General features: G+C 40.3%; 2 protein-coding genes across 4 annotated transcripts in view; one reads left to right on the top strand and one right to left on the bottom strand.

Annotated features, from left to right (window-relative positions):
- Positions 1 to 4,041, top strand: part of LOC105838069 (probable multidrug resistance-associated protein lethal(2)03659) — a 37,655-nt gene extending 33,614 nt beyond the window's left edge. Inside the window, exons 10-15 of one of the 3 annotated variants that reach the window (XR_004962348.1) lie at positions 126 to 811; positions 996 to 1,210; positions 1,442 to 2,520; positions 2,722 to 2,829; positions 3,014 to 3,123; positions 3,190 to 4,041. Coding sequence is in view for 2 of the 3 variants with exons in the window: in XM_036283381.1 (XP_036139274.1) it covers positions 126 to 811; positions 996 to 1,210; positions 1,442 to 2,520; positions 2,722 to 2,880 (2,139 nt within the window). In the remaining variant the exon portion in view is untranslated. Of the gene's footprint in view, positions 1 to 125; positions 812 to 995; positions 1,211 to 1,441; positions 2,521 to 2,721 lie in introns of all 3 variants that reach the window. The other 2 variants (XM_036283385.1, XM_036283381.1) reach the window with 2 other exon arrangements.
- A 238-nt stretch (positions 4,042 to 4,279) lies between these two features.
- LOC105838078 (maltase A2) lies at positions 4,280 to 19,640 on the bottom strand. Its single transcript, XM_012683362.3, has 8 exons — positions 19,230 to 19,640; positions 17,095 to 17,195; positions 16,396 to 16,603; positions 15,616 to 15,752; positions 7,703 to 7,896; positions 5,920 to 6,907; positions 4,911 to 5,179; positions 4,280 to 4,662 (listed from the first exon to the last, which is right to left on the bottom strand). The coding sequence occupies exons 2-8, from the start codon at positions 17,191 to 17,193 to the stop codon at positions 4,437 to 4,439; spliced, it is 2,121 nt and encodes a 706-aa protein (XP_012538816.1). The 5' UTR covers positions 17,194 to 17,195; positions 19,230 to 19,640; the 3' UTR covers positions 4,280 to 4,436.
- Positions 19,641 to 20,311: the final 671 nt, after the last annotated feature.

Here is a 20,311-nt window from a genome sequence, read left to right as displayed (position 1 = left end):
GATGATATTGATTAATTATATTTCTCACAGAAAGTACTATAACTTTAAGATTTAAAAATGTAAACTTAAACCAATTTAGATAGTTTCTTGATCTTGATTTTTAATTATTTCAATGAAAAAATCAGGGAAAAACGAGGATTCTGGTGACGCATCAACTGCAGTATTTACAGCTCGCCGACCAGATTATTGTTATGAATAACGGTACTATCGAGAGAAAGGGTACCTTCGACCAATTGCAAGCGTCGGGTCACGATTTTATGAAGTTGGTAAAGACGACACATTCTAAAAGCAAAGAGGCTGAGAGTGGACCATCTGAAATTCAACGTCAAATTTCAATGAAGGCTGAGTCAAATGGAGTAAAGGTTGACGAGGATACTTCACCGGTTGAAACGCAGGAAACGATGGCGAAGGGACGCATATCTCGCGGAATGTTGTTCATTTACTTTAAGGCGAGTAAAAAGCCTGTCTTGATCACGCTGATGACGTTGATCTTCTTAATGATCCAGATTATGTCCAGCGGTAGCGATTACTTTGTTGCATTCTGGGTGAACGTCGAATCGAGTTCGTGGCATGAAACGGAAAACTCCACGCTGGACTTTCGGTGGGAAGGACCACTGTCTCGTGACTCCATGATCTACATATATAGCGCTATGATAGTGATCATCATACTGCTATGGCAATTGCAAACAGTCGTGTACTATACGGTGTGCACATGGTCCTCGGTGAATCTTCATTCCGCTATGTTTCGCAGCATATTGCGTGCAACTATGTATTTCTATAGCACCAATCCAGCTGGCCGTATATTAAACAGGTAAACACAGAAAGGTGTGACGACTGGTTCAACATAAGTCATTGATAAAATTCTACTATTTGTTTTTTTTAATTTTATTATCTTTGATTTATATATCATTATAATTTTTGTTATTGCATTCTATTTTAAATGAATAATGAATAAAATGTGTCTTTGATCAAAAAATGTCTCTTATTTTAATCAGATTTGCCAGAGATATCAATATTGTCGACTTAATGCTGTCAATATGCATATTTGACGTCATAGTTACCGGACTCATCTCAATCACGGTAGCTGTTATGGTTGTGGCGATTACCCCGTGGCTGGCGATACCTACTGTAATTTGCGCTTGTATTTTTACTTGTTTTCGCATAATATATATCTCTACCGGGCGCAGTATCAAGCGCCTTGAAGGCACAAGTAAGTTTACAAAACATATTTGAAACTAAGATATCATAGAGATTATCTTCGATTTCAGATATATTTTTATTTTTGTAATATGCAAATAAATTATATTTATTTATTGAAAATTTTAATGAAAAAGCTCTATCTTCGCTCTTTTTTTTTAAAGTTGCTTTGTTTAAATCAGATTTTATTTCTAAAATAAATTAAAGTATGTTATAATACGATAACAAGGAACAATTTATTCAGCACGTTCGCCGATCTTCGATCATCTCGGAGCGTCTCTGCAAGGTCTGACGACAATTAGAGCTTTTAATGCCGAGGAAGTATTAATGGCGGAGTTGTGTAGTCATCAAGATGTTCATTCGTCCGCTTGTTTTCTCTTTTTATCTACGTCTCGGGCTTTCGGCTTCTACATCGATATCATTTGCCAGTTTTACGTTGCGACAATAATCATAGCTTTTACTATGATTGATGGTCTGGCTGTCGTTGGTGACATTGGTTTGATAATGACACAGACCATGTCACTGACGGTCTTGCTGCAATGGGGAATGAGGCAAACGGCCGAGCTAGAAAGTCAGTTGACGTCTATAGAAAGGATACTCGAGTACAGCCGTTTAGAGGAGGAGCCGATGCTCGACAGCAAGCCAGATACCAAACCGCCGGACAATTGGCCGGCGAATGGTCTTGTGGAATTCAAAAACGTAAGCTTGAAATACAATCGTCATGGCGCTTACATCCTCAGAAACGTCAGCTTCACCGTCTTGCCGGAAGAAAAGATCGGTATCGTCGGCAGAACTGGCGCGGGAAAATCGTCTCTGATCAATGCCCTCCTTCGTCTAGCCTGCGTTGAGGGTGAGATTCTCATAGACGGCGTGTCCACCGACACGGTCGCCCTGCACGACTTCCGCTCGAAGATCAGTATTATCCCTCAGGAGCCGTTCTTGTTCACTGGCAGTCTGCGACAAAATCTCGATCCCTTCGACCAGTATACCGACACCGTGCTGTGGCAGGCACTCGAGGATGTCGAGTTAAAGGAGACGATCTCCGAGATGGCCAGCGGACTGAACACAAAGGTGTCTGACGAGGGATCGAATTTTAGCGTTGGCCAGAAACAACTGCTGTGCCTCGCGCGAGCTATCGTCAAGAACAATCGGATTATGGTACTGGACGAAGCAACTGCCAACATCGATCCTTACACGGATTCCCTTATACAAAAGACAGTTAGGACGAAATTTATAAACTGTACTGTGTTCACCATAGCTCACAGGTTAAACACTATTATGGATAGTGACAGAATATTTGTGATGGATGCTGGACATCTTGTGGTAAATATAAGTCGATTTTAAAGTCATTAAAAACGTATAATTTTCGGATAACTTTATATAATTTTATACTACAATTTTATGTGAATATTATCTTTTTTTTTTATTTAATGCACTGTTTTATGTTGTATGACAAATTCTAATTTCACGAAGAATTCTTTAATAAAAGTATTTTACAGTATATGTAATAGATTTTGATTTTAGGAATTTAACCACCCACATATTCTTTTACAACAGAAAGGACATTTTTATAATATGATACAACAGACTGGTACTGCGATGGCCGAAAATCTTATTGATGTAGCCACGAAAGTGAGTAGCAAATCTAATTTGAAGAGACAAAGCTACTACAAAAGAATGTAACAAAAGAATTTACATTTAAATAATTAATTTTATTCTAGAGTAATACCTATTTAGAAAAGAAAAATTTAGTAAATTAAATTATTCTTATGAACTCTATTGTGTGTTGACAAGTTATTTCTTTCATTTTTTACAGAATTTCCACAATAAGGCTAAATCTCTGTCTTAATTATAATGATCTTATTTTTTAATGTATCGAAAAATATTCCAACAAACGTATTCAATGTTAAATTTATTACATAATTTGTAAGTAAAAATATATATACTTTGCATTAACAGAATAATTTTTTATTAATTCCTTTTGTATTTCAGATTATCTGTGGTTTTTATTGTCTTTTTAAATTTATGGACTTTTTTCCGTAACATATTAAATAAATTACATAATTTAAAATAAAATATAAAGATAAAATTTTATGTATACGAAGAAAGACACCAATCAAAGACATCTTTAATTGATTGATCAAATAAGTTCTTAATTGTATTATTAATTTAATTTTATTATTTGTAATTTAGTATTTAAAAAATTTATTATACAATAGCTTACAATAAAGACAGCAATACATTTAAAACTTTTTAATTTGTTTGAGTAAATAAATAGAAACAATTTTAATAACATAAATTCTTTGCATTCACACAGTCAATAATACATATAACATATTGTATATTCTATATTCTGTATTGTAATTTTTTTTATTCCAAAAATTGTATATAATTGTACTATTTAATTGTACAATTCGATCCCAACGACAAACATAATTGTACAACATTGTAGAAATAGCTAAAACGTTTATTATAATTTTTAAATCGTAGAAAATATTTTTGAGTTAATACTTTTGTATATGACGAAGAGATTTTATACACTGTATACTAACGATCATATAATGAATTTTATTATAACAATGTATTACGATACGTGATGGATTTTGATTCTATTATCAAAAAAACTATAAAATAAGAAACGTAAGAACGTTTCTGCAATATTTTTAGGCCGAAATCAATATAATAATAACTTTATATTGTAAAGTCACAATTCAAACACAATCGCATTAGATCGATATTATTGATTTTGTTGATATAATGTGATATGCATTAAAATTCGTTGTAAAGATCTAATCTTTTTTATGACATGAGAAATAATATCACATTAATCACATTTATTATAAAGTACATATTATTTGTATTGATCATTAGGAAATAATTTACTGGACGCTTTTTTTTATTCTTTAATTTCTTTGAAAAGAGATTTTTCACTTCTTTCTTTTTTCTTTCTTTCTCAATCAAAAAATAAAGATAAAATAATATTTCTTATTTATTTTCACTCCTAAAGCATTATATAATTTTCGAAAAATTTTTTGTTTTTGATTTATATAATCCAAGAATTATTTTATGAAATTTCGTAAAATAAAATTTTATAAAATTTTATTTCGTTGTAAGGTACCCATATTTTTAAAGATATATAAAGGTATTTAAAATACTGACAACTGTTTTTATATGACAAAAGTCAAAATAAAAATATAATCAGACAATAAGCAAGCCTATTGATTGACCAAAAGACTTTCTTATTTATCTAATTTTATAACAAATGCTTCTCCAGGAGGGACAATAAGTTCTTTAAAGTACACGTTCTGATTCATTCTGTACTTTGGGCCAACAACAACGTGACCGCCGTAATAAAGAAACGACAAATCTTTTTTTCGCGTTTCGTTGCCGAAATTGGCCACAAACACGTAGGAATTTCTACGTGGGTACCATCGTTCTATCACGATCATTTCATCTTCCACGTATCTAAACAGAACAATATTAAAATTTATTAAATATTGAATCAAGCTGTTACACGTATAACATTTGCATCAATATTACATATCAAGATGATCTAACGAGTCTAAATCTGAAATCCAAAGTTTCGCCAATCTAGCAGAAAACATATTAGATTTAATCAAATCCAGTATAATAAAATAAAAATTATATGTTAAAATTTCTAAAAATAAAGTAAAGCACCGTTAAAGAAATTTATGTACATCAAAGGGCATTACCTAACATCACAGTTTGCAGTAATTTGGCTCTCCCTTAACACCGCTTTGATGTAAATCGGCGTCGCTTCCATTCTTAGCCTCGTCATTTGTGTGATGGTGCTTGTTAAACTGGTCTCCATAGGTTTCCCACCTTCCGGTAACCAAGCGGTAACCCCTAATGGTGTGAAACTGCTACCGGAGCCGTCTTCCTTCTCCCAATACATAGGAACTAAATTGTGCACGTGTGCCAAATCCTTGTGATCCTGGCACTCACAATCTTCAATACCTATCTGAATGAATAAAAATCCGATTAACAAATAACTCGCGTTGAAACCTTTTATTTTCAATTATCTCGAAAAAGAAATATTTGTCCAGATAAAAAAATATGCAGAAAAAATTTAGTTTTAAATATATGATATATTATATGTCATAACGATAAACCCGAATTAAAAAATAATTATTTCTAAATTTAATTTATGTAAAGCAATCTGTAAAAAGTTATTAGAAATAAATGCTTGCATAATTGTAGTATGCAAAGAGTATCATCTTAACATAACTATTTGAATGTATTTAAATATCAGAAAATAATTTTGTAATTATTATAAAACTTATTGCAAAATAAAAAGAAAATGTCACAGTACGAAATTACACAATTATATATTATTCAAGTATTCTTAATGCAAGCATGTTATTTATAACAATTTTACAAAAAAATTTATAAATAGCATGAAACATACATATTATTTCAATATCGTTTGAAAATATTTGATAAATATATGTATAATAATTGAATAAATAGATTTCCAGATTAATCACAAGATTTCTTTGTAGCAAAAGATATGCTTTCTGCTTCTGCAAATACAACAATTATTACAAAAGTTTCCTATCTGGATATTATTAAAACATTGAATTGATATTAATACCTTGTATTATGATCAATAAGAAGGACGAAGTGCACGGATAAGGCACGATATTGCAAATCGCGATAACACATTCTTCAGGTTCTGTTCCTTCAATAGTAAATTCGTACCTCATCTCCGTAAAATATACTCGGTGTTCCTGGTAGCATCATGCCGAGAAGAGAACCCGCCACGCTGGCGTTTCTGACGGTCACGATGGAGGCCACTCTGCTGGTGTCCACACCACCTACGGACCAATGGATCCATGGATAACCGGATTTCTCGAAGAGCATGCCCTTCGTGACTCTCTCAATCTGCGCCTTGATGTTCCTTGTGCCGTTCGACAAACGGAGGGTCACATCAATCAGATCGATCCTGGACAAAATGGAGTTCCTCGCGGCGGCGGACGTGGCAGCGTCCAGGACGCTCACGTGACAGATGAAAATACTGTCTGGGTTCAGGAGAGACCGCCAGTACCTGAGATCGTTTACAAACATATCATCGTTGACGTAGTGCTCCAGCCCTTTTAGATAGAAACCGTCCACGTCTAGGTGCTGCCAAAACCTGATGGCCTCGCTGACTGGATGCTCCCGATGACGATCCGTTGGGAACGTCTGCCTCTTTATCTTCGGCAGCGGCGACGTCAGGACGTCGCGGATAGTCTTGATCGATGCCGACGGTGCGGACGGCAGGGTGTCCGGAGTTATCATGTTATTTAAGAGATCTCGTCTCTCTCGGGATGCATGTTCAGTCACGTTCGACCTCGCCACTTCGTCGTTCAAACTTTTCACGAACGGGTACAGAGGCAAGTCGAGGACTAAGCTCATGTTCCGCTTGTGTATCTCGCGCACGAGCACCGAGAAATCCTCCAGTGTGCCCAGCTCCCGGTTCACCTTCATCATGTTGCTGACGTCCGAGTAATACTCTGGGTAGTGCGGCGCCGGGAAGATCGAGTTCAGTCGAACGGCCTGTATTCCGAGGTCCTTCAAATAGTCCAGCCGCATGATTATCCCCCGCAGATCGCCGATTCCGTTCGCGTCCTTTATCGAGTCCTGGAAAGACGCCGGGAATATTTCGTAGAAGGTGCTGCCTTGCCACCATTCCACCGGCGGGTCGCATCTAACAATATGTAAATAATTCACATGGAATTATACAAATTGTTTTAAAAATTATCTGTTTGTTAACACTACCAACCCATCAAAATGATGAGTTTCAAATTTTTAGATTAAATTACAAAAACCGTTAAGGTGATTTTTGTCGAAATTCTTATTTCAGATTAATTATTTAAATATTGTGAAAATTAAAAGTAATAACAAATATATAAAGAGTATATAAGTATATATTTACGTTACTGTTCTAGTTTAAAAAAACTATTCTTTATATTTAGCTTTTTAATAAAATATTATTTATTTTTTATTTACATGCAAAGACTGTACATGAAATATATTATAAATCTGAGAAAAGTGAATAAAATATTATTTTACTCGCGGTTTTAAGAAAAAATATTGCATTCAAAATTTTACCTAGATAGGAAACTTTTTCAATAATTGTTGCATTTGCAAAAGCAAAAATTATATCTTGCTACAAAGAAATTTTGATTATAATTTGTAAACCTTTGATAAATAATTTATTAAATTATAATACAATCTATCATACATTACATTTTAAAATTAAAAATGATGCTAAAATGTTTCTGCATGCTTTTCTGTCTGGGTTATTGTATTGCATGATACGCAAATTTCGTGAGTAAATGTTTCAACGCGAAACATGGCAATTGTCAGATAAAGTATTTCAACCATCTTCGCTTTTAATTCATACTTTTCTCATACAAAAGAATTTTTTTGATCCGGGAATCAGTTTCTTATTATCATTCTCCAGCTTATTCATATGTAAATATAATGCATCTATACGTACTTCTTAGGCATTGTGGCAATGATGCCAATAACGAGTGCGGCGCATCCGGTCAGGATCGACATCAATGACCAATAGCATGTCTTCCGTATCAGCGGCCAGTTCCACTTCATAAAGCGATAATCTTTCGGCGGCTTTGGCACCACCAATTGAATCCCAACGAGCGGTGGCTTGCCACCGTTCTCCTGGTTGTAAAACTAAACAGTTACAACATAAATACGTATGATGATTGTTAGAAAGCAGCAAGCGGCGATGAATTAGTCAACATGAAGATTTATGGAAAATCGCGCGTTTCTTGGATTCTATTTGAATATGGAACTGCAAAGACACATGTAAACGTAAATTGAGAGAAACACACATGAAGCGTACGACACCTACCTATGTTTCTTTTTTAAACCTCCAACGACATAAAAATGAAATGTCAATCCTAGGGTGACCTGATCCGGGAACCAGGAATCCGTCCCAGTTCTCGAGGACAGATCCTTTTTCACAAAGAGTCCTCGGAGATTTTCACAGGTTTCTTTAGATTCAGCCTAATATTTTGTATTCAAAGTTCGCGAAGAGTTAATAAAATATACAAAAATATACATTAAACTTATTGAGGGTTTAGATAAAAATTGAAAAATTAAAACAAGTTTATAGTATAAATTTTTGTATATTTTAATTTTGATTGAAGGAAAAAAAAATTTGTCGAACATTAATTTTATACCCGAGAAATCTTTCTTGTGCTTATACCTAATTACCTATAAAATTAAATTAAACTTAACTTTAGTTTATCGATTCGTACACATCAATTGAATTTACTGAAACTCTAAAGCTTGAAAATTTAAATCTAAAAATTTATAATTAAAATCGTTTATATTTAAATTTTAATTAAGAGAATAAGAAATATATAGTTTTTCTAAGGCTAAATGTATACAGAAAGTAATATCTATTTTTTAATCAAACTAGAACATTACAGACGCGCGCTGCGCGCGCGCTATTTGACTTTTCACTTTACAAATAATAATAATTGCAATTTGATCTTCTCTATCTTTCGTTTACATTAATCAAACGTCTTCTGCAATTTTGAATAAAAAAATGTAAAGTTTAATTATACATACATACATACATACAAATCAACATACATACCTACTTGCATACTTACTGCTATCTAGCTACCGAGCTACCTAGCTACATATTCATCTAGTTACGCTCGCTCACTCTCATTTACTCACTCACTCATTCGCCCACTCGCTCACTCACTCGCTCACTCCTCGCTCACTTCTCGCTCACTCCTGGCTCACTCCTGGCTCACTCCTGGCTTACTTCTGGCTCACTCCTGGCTCACTCCTGACTCACTCTTCACTCACTCACTCTTCACTCATTCTTTACTCATTCACTCACTCACTCACTGCCAACCAGCCAGCCAGCCAGGCAGCCAGTCGCTCACTCGCTCACTCCTGGCTCACTCCTTGCTCACTCCCGGCCCACTCCCGGCTCACTCCCGGCTCACTCCCGGCTCACTCCCGGCTCACTCCCGGCTCACTCCCGGCTTACTCCCGGCTCACTCCCGGCCCTCTCCCGGCTCAGTACCGGCTCACTCCTCGCTCACTCCTCGCTCACTTACTCGCTCATTCCTGGCTTACTCCTGGCTTACTCCTCGCTTACTCCCGGCTCACTCCCGGCTTACTCCCGGCTTACTCCCGGCTCACTCCCGGCTCACTCCCGGCTTACTCCCGGCTCACTCCCGGCCCTCTCCCGGCTCAGTACCGGCTCACTCCTCGCTCACTCCTCGCTCACTTACTCGCTCATTCCTGGCTTACTCCTGGTTTACTCCTCGCTTACTCCCGGCTCACTCCCGGCTTACTCCCGGCTTACTCCCGGCTCACTCCCGGCTCACTCCCGGCTCACTCCCGGCTCACTCCCGGCTCACTCCCGGCTCACTCCTCGCTCACTCCTCGCTCGCTCACTCGCTCACTCCTGGCTCACTCCTGGCTTACTCATCGCTCACTTCTCGCTCACTCACTCACTCCTGGCTCACTCCTGGCTTACTCCTCGCTCACTGCCGGCTCACTCCCGGCTCACTCCCGGCTTACTCCCGGCTTACTCCCGGCTCACTCTCGGCTCACTCCCGGCTCACTCCCGGCTCACTCCCGGCTCACTCCCGGCTCACTCCCGGCTTACTCCCGGCTCACTCCCGGCCCTCTCCCGGCTCAGTACCGGCTCACTCCTCGCTCACTCCTCGCTCACTTACTCGCTCATTCCTGGCTTACTCCTGGCTTACTCCTCGCTTACTCCCGGCTCACTCCCGGCTTACTCCCGGCTTACTCCCGGCTCACTCCCGGCTCACTCCCGGCTTACTCCCGGCTCACTCCCGGCCCTCTCCCGGCTCAGTACCGGCTCACTCCTCGCTCACTCCTCGCTCACTTACTCGCTCATTCCTGGCTTACTCCTGGTTTACTCCTCGCTTACTCCCGGCTCACTCCCGGCTTACTCCCGGCTTACTCCCGGCTCACTCCCGGCTCACTCCCGGCTCACTCCCGGCTCACTCCCGGCTCACTCCCGGCTCACTCCTCGCTCACTCCTCGCTCGCTCACTCGCTCACTCCTGGCTCACTCCTGGCTTACTCATCGCTCACTTCTCGCTCACTCACTCACTCCTGGCTCACTCCTGGCTTACTCCTCGCTCACTGCCGGCTCACTCCCGGCTCACTCCCGGCTTACTCCCGGCTCACTCTCGGCTTACTCCCGGCTCACTCCCGGCTCACTCCCGGCTCACTCCCGGCTCACTCCCGGTTCACTCCCGGCTTACTCCCGGCTCACTCCCGGCCCTCTCCCGGCTCAGTACCGGCTCACTCCTCGCTCACTCCTCGCTCACTTACTCGCTCATTCCTGGCTTACTCCTGGTTTACTCCTCGCTTACTCCCGGCTCACTCCCGGCTTACTCCCGGCTTACTCCCGGCTCACTCCCGGCTCACTCCCGGCTCACTCCCGGCTCACTCCCGGCTCACTCCCGGCTCACTCCTCGCTCACTCCTCGCTCGCTCACTCGCTCACTCCTGGCTCACTCCTGGCTTACTCATCGCTCACTTCTCGCTCACTCACTCACTCCTGGCTCACTCCTGGCTTACTCCTCGCTCACTGCCGGCTCACTCCCGGCTCACTCCCGGCTTACTCCCGGCTTACTCCCGGCTCACTCTCGGCTTACTCCCGGCTCACTCCCGGCTCACTCCCGGCTCACTCCCGGCTCACTCCCGGTTCACTCCCGGCTTACTCCCGGCTCACTCCCGGCCCTCTCCCGGCTCTCTCCCGGCTCACTCCTCGCTCACTCACTTGCACACTCCTGGCTTACTCCTAGCTTACTCCTCGCTCACTCCCGGCTCACTCCCGGCTTACTCCCGGCTTACTCCCGGCTCACTCCCGGCTCACTCCCGGCTTACTCCCGGCTCACTCCCGGCCCTTTCCCGGCTCTCTCCCGGCTCACTCCTCGCTCACTCACTCGCTCACTCCTGGCTCACTCCTGGCTTACTCATCGCTCACTCCTCGCTCACTCGCTCACTCCTGGCTCACTCCTGGCTTACTCCTCGCTCACTCCCGGCTCACTCCCGGCTCACTCCTCGCTCACTCCTCGCTCACTCACTCGCTCACTCCTGGCTCACTCCTGGCTTACTCATCGCTCACTCCTCGCTCACTCGCTCACTCCTGGCTCACTCCTCGCTCACTCCCGGTTCACTTCCGGCTTACTCTCGGCTCACTCCCGGCTCACTCCTCTCGGCCCTCTCCCGGCTCACTCCCGGCTCACTCCTCGCTCACTCCTGGCTCACTCCTAGCTTACTCCTGACTCACTCCCGGCTCACTCCCGGCTTACTCCCGGTTCACTCCCGGCTCACTCCTCGCTCACTCCTCGCTCACTCCTGGCTCACTCCTGGCTCACTCCTGGCTCACTCTCGGCTCACTCCCGGCTTACTCCCGGTTCACTCCCGGCTCACTCCCGGCTCACTCCCGGCTCACTCCTTGCTCACTCCTCGCTCACTCACTCGCTCACTCCTGGCTCACTCCTGGCTTACTCATCGCTCACTCCTCGCTCACTCGCTCACTCCTGGCTCACTCCTCGCTCACTCCCGGTTCACTTCCGGCTTACTCTCGGCTCACTCCCGGCTCACTCCTCTCGGCCCTCTCCCGGCTCACTCCCGGCCCTCTCCCGGCTCACTCCCGGCTCACTCCCGGCTCACTCCCGGCTCACTCCCGGCTCACTCCTCGCTCACTCCTCGCTCGCTCACTCGCTCACTCCTGGCTCACTCCTGGCTTACTCATCGCTCACTTCTCGCTCACTCACTCACTCCTGGCTCACTCCTGGCTTACTCCTCGCTCACTGCCGGCTCACTCCCGGCTCACTCCCGGCTTACTCCCGGCTTACTCCCGGCTCACTCTCGGCTTACTCCCGGCTCACTCCCGGCTCACTCCCGGCTCACTCCCGGCTCACTCCCGGTTCACTCCCGGCTTACTCCCGGCTCACTCCCGGCCCTCTCCCGGCTCTCTCCCGGCTCACTCCTCGCTCACTCACTTGCACACTCCTGGCTTACTCCTAGCTTACTCCTCGCTCACTCCCGGCTCACTCCCGGCTTACTCCCGGCTTACTCCCGGCTCACTCCCGGCTCACTCCCGGCTTACTCCCGGCTCACTCCCGGCCCTTTCCCGGCTCTCTCCCGGCTCACTCCTCGCTCACTCACTCGCTCACTCCTGGCTCACTCCTGGCTTACTCATCGCTCACTCCTCGCTCACTCGCTCACTCCTGGCTCACTCCTGGCTTACTCCTCGCTCACTCCCGGCTCACTCCCGGCTCACTCCTCGCTCACTCCTCGCTCACTCACTCGCTCACTCCTGGCTCACTCCTGGCTTACTCATCGCTCACTCCTCGCTCACTCGCTCACTCCTGGCTCACTCCTCGCTCACTCCCGGTTCACTTCCGGCTTACTCTCGGCTCACTCCCGGCTCACTCCTCTCGGCCCTCTCCCGGCTCACTCCCGGCTCACTCCTCGCTCACTCCTGGCTCACTCCTAGCTTACTCCTGACTCACTCCCGGCTCACTCCCGGCTTACTCCCGGTTCACTCCCGGCTCACTCCTCGCTCACTCCTCGCTCACTCCTGGCTCACTCCTGGCTCACTCCTGGCTCACTCTCGGCTCACTCCCGGCTTACTCCCGGTTCACTCCCGGCTCACTCCCGGCTCACTCCCGGCTCACTCCTTGCTCACTCCTCGCTCACTCACTCGCTCACTCCTGGCTCACTCCTGGCTTACTCATCGCTCACTCCTCGCTCACTCGCTCACTCCTGGCTCACTCCTCGCTCACTCCCGGTTCACTTCCGGCTTACTCTCGGCTCACTCCCGGCTCACTCCTCTCGGCCCTCTCCCGGCTCACTCCCGGCCCTCTCCCGGCTCACTCCCGGCTCACTCCCGGCTTACTCCCGGCTTACTCCCGGCTCACTCCCGGCTCACTCCCGGCTTACTCCCGGCTCACTCCCGGCCCTTTCCCGGCTCTCTCCCGGCTCACTCCTCGCTCACTCACTCGCTCACTCCTGGCTCACTCCTGGCTTACTCATCGCTCACTCCTCGCTCACTCGCTCACTCCTGGCTCACTCCTGGCTTACTCCTCGCTCACTCCCGGCTCACTCCCGGCTCACTCCTTGCTCACTCCTCGCTCACTCACTCGCTCACTCCTGGCTCACTCCTGGCTTACTCATCGCTCACTCCTCGCTCACTCGCTCACTCCTGGCTCACTCCTCGCTCACTCCCGGTTCACTTCCGGCTTACTCTCGGCTCACTCCCGGCTCACTCCTCTCGGCCCTCTCCCGGCTCACTCCCGGCTCACTCCTCGCTCACTCCTGGCTCACTCCTAGCTTACTCCTGACTCACTCCCGGCTCACTCCCGGCTTACTCCCGGTTCACTCCCGGCTCACTCCTCGCTCACTCCTCGCTCACTCCTGGCTCACTCCTGGCTCACTCCTGGCTCACTCTCGGCTCACTCCCGGCTTACTCCCGGTTCACTCCCGGCTCACTCCCGGCTCACTCCCGGCTCACTCCTTGCTCACTCCTCGCTCACTCACTCGCTCACTCCTGGCTCACTCCTGGCTTACTCATCGCTCACTCCTCGCTCACTCGCTCACTCCTGGCTCACTCCTCGCTCACTCCCGGTTCACTTCCGGCTTACTCTCGGCTCACTCCCGGCTCACTCCTCTCGGCCCTCTCCCGGCTCACTCCCGGCCCTCTCCCGGCTCACTCCCGGCTCACTCCCCGCTCACTCCCGGCTCACTCCTCGCTCACTCCTTGCTCACTCCTCGCTCACTTCTCGCTCACTCACTCGCTCATTCTTCGCTCACTCACTCGCTCACTCCTGGCTCACTCCTGGCTTACTCCTCGCTCACTTTTCGCTCACTCACTCGCTCATTCCTGGCTCACTCACTCGCTCACTCCTCGCTCACTCCTGGCTCACTCCTTGCTCACTCCTGGCTCACTCCTCGCTCACTCCTTGCTCACTCACTCGCTCACTTCTGGCTCACTCCTGGCTCACTCCTGGCTTACTCCTGGCTCACTCCTGGCTCACTCCTGGCTTACTTCTGGTTCACTCTTGGCTCACTCCTGGCTCACTCTTCACTCACTCACTCACTCTTCGCCAAAAATCCTTCTTGCATATGTTTTTTTGACTAGAAGAAATTTCCAAAATTTGAACTAAATTGGAGATTGGTTGTTTTTGGAAGCCAAATATTTTGTACATATTTTATGTCCGAGTTTGTCAGATATAAAAAAAATTATGATAAACATTTATGAAAATATTTAAAATAAATATTTATACCATTATTATCAAAGAATATAAAAAATATTTTAAGTTTATATACCACCAGACACCACAGACGCGCGCTTCGCGCGCGCTACTTAACCTTTTATTTTTCACCTTTTAAAAATAAATTACAATAAAACAATAAATGTATAGATAATATTTATACAAATTTGACAGCTGTCAAAATTCAATTGCAATGACAGCTACTCTTGCAACACGAAGTAAGCGCAGCGAGAGAACCAATCGGCATCGCGGAAAAGCGACAACAATGAACTTCGAGAAATGCGAGCAATCGACTTTACATGCCTTTTTTTCAGGTAGGATTAAAAAAAAACAAAAAAAAAATAAAAATTAATTTATCAAACGCATATCTTTCTAATTATTTAACTAATTCCATATGGTCACCCTAGTTGTATTTTATCTAGTGCTCTGGGTTTTCTGTGCATATAAGCATATTGACATGACGAATCGATGAGCAAATCATAGTACGACTTAGGTCGACGTAAAAAGATATAGATGCGAATGTGAATACAATCACGGTTACGTGAATCACAAGGCGGCATCTTTCGTGCACGCGTGATACATTTGACAAGGTATCCTTCATCCGTGCCAGGCGAATGTAAACATATGTAATGTATTAAACAGTATAGATTCTCTTCGCTTCTGCAAATAGCAGAGGGAAAGAGAGAGAGAGTAATTTGTGAATTTTGTAATGATGAAACATATATTAAGCACAATAGGCATATATACAAGTAGTTAAGTAAGAGACACAAGACTAAATCATTTGGAATACGATAATTTTGAATCCTTTCTAATATTCCAAGATTAGAAAATTCTTAAAAATTCATAAATACTTATATCATTGTAAATTCCATATTGTATGCATAGAGACATAAATTTTACTGTTGAGAATTTTGAACAGTAATCAAACGCTTTTACAACAAATTTTTAGATATTTACAACTCTTTTTTCAAGCAACTTTAAAAAATTTACAATTTTTAATAATATTTGAATTAATCTATTATTAAATTATTCTCATATTAGTTTTATTTTATACATGGTTTAAAAAATCCAGGATAGAACAAAGTCCCGTTTACTTACTAAAGCTTGAGCATCTGGTGCGAGATGTTGATAGGCAGTATTCAATTGTGTCAACAATTGTGCGCAAACAGGTTCGTTTGTATCACTGCTGCTACCGCTGCTAGTGGACTCCACCATTGGATCACGTGAACTCGGTTCTGAAATATTTTTTGATGCGACACATAAAGTTATATTCATTTATGGAATCACTATTAAAACGTTTTAAGCAAATTATTTGTTTATATTGTGTATATTGTTAAAAAACAAGTAAAAATAAGATTCGGATTAATTGTACGATTAAACTGTGTTAAACAACCCAACATGTTTTTATACTTTTAACTTTAAAAAATTGTAATATAAAGAACCTGAAATATTTTTATATAATCAAATAAAGTATTGTCACTTTTATTTCATTTTAAGATTGAACAAAAATAGATTGCAATCCAGTTCGCGTGTAGGAATGTCTGAATGAAACATCACTTAAATTGAAACTGGATCCTATCAAAGCACTTTAACGAACGAGCGTTGACGTTACATACAACAGTGATTACGTAAGCTCTTTAGTTCAAGAAACGTTGTCGCGGCCACTTAACAAACATTTAATATTGAAAGAAAAAGAAGCTTCGTTTAAATAGCGCGTAGATGTTAATCTGTATGTTTTTTTTCATCCTATTTTTTTTCAACCATTATATTTAGCACATAATAATGTTATTGAAAGCACATGTATATTGAAGGTAATGCATGCTGAAAAGTAGTTATAATGCTGTACTGTACAATAGAATTTAAATGAGAAATACGTACCGTCGTGCAAAGGTTTACTCGAACTGTTCACTATGTTCATGAAGTTAAGTCCGTCTTCCGTATTAATATTTTCAAGCGTTGGCGTGGGTATCATCTCTAATGGAGCTCCTTCCAGAGTATTGAATATCGGTGTCGATTGCAGAGCTTCGTCTGTTTGGGTAGGTGGTGGACTTGGCGTTAATAGGGGACAATCGGACGCTTCTTCATCCTATTAAAAAATTAAATACATATATGAGACAAAATTCTCAGAACAAATCTCGTGGAACAGGAAAGTGCTATTTGTTTTTTTTTTTTCGATACGACTGTGGAATATTAATTGTTGCCGCATTATTGCATCTTCTAAATATAAATAATATTATCTTTCAAAATATGCGTATCAGATTTTAATCAATACATGTATCAAATTAAATGCTGGATTAATTAAGTTTTTGTTAAGAGAACTATTTATAAATATGTCGACTATTGAATAATTTTACCAAAACTTCTAATAAAATAATTTTCAATTAAAATAAGATAATTATTATAAAATAATATAACGAAATGTTTATAATTATTACAAAACATTTTGTTATTATTATTATATTTGTTTATAACAAGCAACTGTTTCAAACAATATTATTACTAAATTTCACAGGTTTACTAAGTTTTTTTTCCAATATACAATTTTTAACAGATACATAAAGAATTGGAAGTACACACCTGTTGATCTTGACTTATAAATAGCTGTCGGGAATTCGACGATGGAAGTTCAGTTGATATAACAACCGACAAAAGGTCTTCAGGCTTCTGGATACTCATCTCTGTCATATACGGACATTACACATATATAAAATTGTTGAGCATAAAAAATTTTAATATTTTAATATAAACATACGCAGGAAATTCTAAGTTAAATACTGTCACAAATAAAGCTTCAATTATAATTTTATAAAATAATAATGCAACAAAGTTTATTTTTTAATTTGCACAAGTCTTGAAATAAAGGTAATGTATATTTATTAATATATACATTTATTTATTTATTTCTCTTCATAAATTTATTTAGATAGGTCAACTTAATTTTCTTTTAAAATGTTGCCCGGATGGTGTCTATTGCTCACATGTATTGATGTATAAAAAAAGTATATAGGAAGGATGAGTGGGTGTATATGAGCATGTTTTTCATTATTGCGTATCTATTGTTCGCGTAGGATTTACTCGACCACAATGCTTGCGGTATTCGTCGATCAATAATTGTAAAAACGGCTGTCTCATATGATTGCATCATGTAATAATCATAACATTGACAATCTCATGCTAAAAAATTGATTTTTTAAACTTATTTTCGTATGTCTTTTTAATTTTTTAACTCATTTTTTCTTTACTTCGTATAAAAATAATAAAATGATTTTTACTTAATAATTTTAATTATTCTATGTTAATTATTATATATTATTGTATATATAATAACAATTTTTAATCTTTTAATAAAAATTTTAATAGTTTTAATATTTTTTTCATACGCTAGTTTTTATAAAAATTAAAAATGCAATTAAGATATACTATATATTATCAAACATAGTTTTTTCTACATTATAAATTAGCTAGATTCCATACAGCGAAACGATAATAAGCGATATATTTGCTATGAGGTTGGCATTGAAAACGAGACGTAACATAAGCAAACGACTTTGAGTCAACGTGAACAATCGTAAAATTTACATTGCCTTGGCTTGGAATACGTCGCAATTACAAACGGATCAATGGACGTTTTTAAGATTTCTTGTGGTCTTGAACAGTCGTTTTTATGATCTGAGAAACTACGCAGAAATATTGCAAGAGACTTGTAACATAGTGGATAGAAAATAAACTGTAAGGTGTTTAAATAAATAAAGAAAAAGTTAATCTACTGGTGTTCAAAAATAAAGTTCAATGATATATAAATGTGTAAGCTCCATGAAATTCAATGTTTTAATTAATAATATGATTAAGAGATATAATTTGGTTTTAAATTTATTCACGTAATTCAATACATTTTCTTCAAAGATTTTATAAAATATCTAAAGTAACATATATATATATTTTTTTATTTTTATGGTCATTAAATTATCACAAGTTATTAAATATATAAATAAAACTGTTAGACATATTTACTAATAATTAAATATTAACTAAAAAAATAATTTCTAAAAGTTTTGAGTTTAATTTCTTAAAATTAAAGTTTATAAAAACTAAGATTAGATGGATTAATATATATATTTTTTAAAATTAAGTTAAAGTTAATAGTTTATAAAAATAATTTAGTTGCATTAAAAATTACATAAGCAAAAATTTAACTTAGTTAAAAGTTGCTTTAAAATTAAGTTAACTGTAATTAAAAATTAATTTTAAAAAGTATTATTTTTATATTAAATTTGAGAATGTCAAAATTAAAAAAAATAGACTACTTTAAATAATAATGTTTATAATCTAGATTCTTGGGTAAACCTAATGTTTTATTTTAAACTAAGCTTATATAATAAAAAAGTCTTGTTTTTCTACACATTTTCTTCATAGTTAAATTTTCAACTTGGAAAAAACGTTAATAAGCTAGATGTTATGTGTTTAAAAATCACTAATTAAAGATAAAAATTTGCTCACTTAAAATTAATCAAGTTAAGTTAAAAGTTATTTACTTTTAAATTTTATTATTTAACTTTAGACTTTGAAATTAGTTACTAGCCAACCTCGACAAAAAATTTTCTTACAGCGTTTCATAAAATTGAATCTTCCATTCTTTAAATATACATTTAAATGTGTTTTTCGTACTTCCATATATGCGTATATATGGAAGTACTATTTTAAAAGATTCTCACCTACGGTTTTAAGCGACGACGACGATCGATCGAGTTCCGGTGAAGAAACTCCGTCAAAAATATTAGCAACCCCCTCGACAAGTCGCAACTCGAGAGTTCCTCACTCGCGGACGCACCTGCTCGGGAAGGGTTTCACCACTTCACAGTTTGCTCTTGAAAACGCGATGGCGGTACTTCCGCGATTACGGTTGACGAAGGCGACGAAAGCTCGACAGTACGAACGCCGTTGGTCTCAAACGGTGACTACCGTCGCCATCGCCGTCGCCATCGCCGTCATGCCGCGTGCCGTGGCGGACGCTTAGTAGAATCTTATGCCTTCGTATTATATTTAGCGACGCGATATCGTTTCGTGTTCCCCCAACTGACCATCCGTCCAGCAGCCGACGTCCACGACCTCCGGGAGACGATTCTGCGCTCTGATGCGGCATGCGCACGCGGCGCGTCGCGGCGCCCATCGTACGCCGCACGCCGTCGCGACGCTGCGCCGTCGGATATCAAGAGGGTGATTTGGCAGAACAATTCGGAGAAAAAAAAATTCTACCGGCATATGCATTCCGGTAAATCCGGATGTTCACTTATTAAAAAAAATAGTTTTTTTTATAAATATTTTCTTACTATTTCTTTCTTTTATATAGGTTTTAACTTGAAAGAAGAAAATTAATAAGTTAATAATTTAGGTGTTTTAAAAGTCGCTAATAAAAATAAAAAATTAATTTATTTAAAATAAATAAATTTAATTTTAAAAAGATTACAGATAAAATAAATAAATAATAAAAAACATTAATAAAGTCTCAAAACTTAGTAGGCAATACAAATTTTACAAATATAATTTCGGAACATCTGCACTAAGGTCCCTTTGAATCTCTTGATTTGGTAATTGACAGTTTGTTTATATTAAAAATATTTAATTACTATATTAAACTAAAATCTATTTAACTTACAAAATGTTTTACCCTGATTTTTAATTGATTTATAATGATAAATCTTCACTTCAATAATATAAATTTTTTTTACCGCTTTTATACGTTGAAATTAGTCAGATAAAAATTGTAATTATTATCAATTTTTAAATAATATTTGAT

The sequence above is a fragment of the Monomorium pharaonis genome, chromosome 1 (genome assembly GCF_013373865.1).
Source record: "Monomorium pharaonis isolate MP-MQ-018 chromosome 1, ASM1337386v2, whole genome shotgun sequence".
Classification (NCBI taxonomy): domain Eukaryota; kingdom Metazoa; phylum Arthropoda; class Insecta; order Hymenoptera; family Formicidae; genus Monomorium; species Monomorium pharaonis.
The sequence above is the reverse complement of the archived record's forward strand: the minus strand, read 5'-3'. Positions and strand labels throughout refer to the sequence as shown.

What these genes read in the sequence shown, in the direction of transcription:
- LOC105838078 (XM_012683362.3), bottom strand. Translation starts at nt 17,193, where the DNA reads ATGAGTATCCAGAAGCCTGAAGACCTTTTGTCGGTTGTTATATCAACT. An exon ending in CACCAGATGCTCAAGCTTTA is followed by an intron (nt 7,897 to 15,615) that starts GTAAGTAAACGG and finishes GTAACTGTTTAG; the next exon opens with TTTTACAACCAGGAGAACGG. An exon ending in GTATATTTTACGGAGATGAG is followed by an intron (nt 5,180 to 5,919) that starts GTACGAATTTAC and finishes TTATTCATTCAG; the next exon opens with ATAGGTATTGAAGATTGTGA.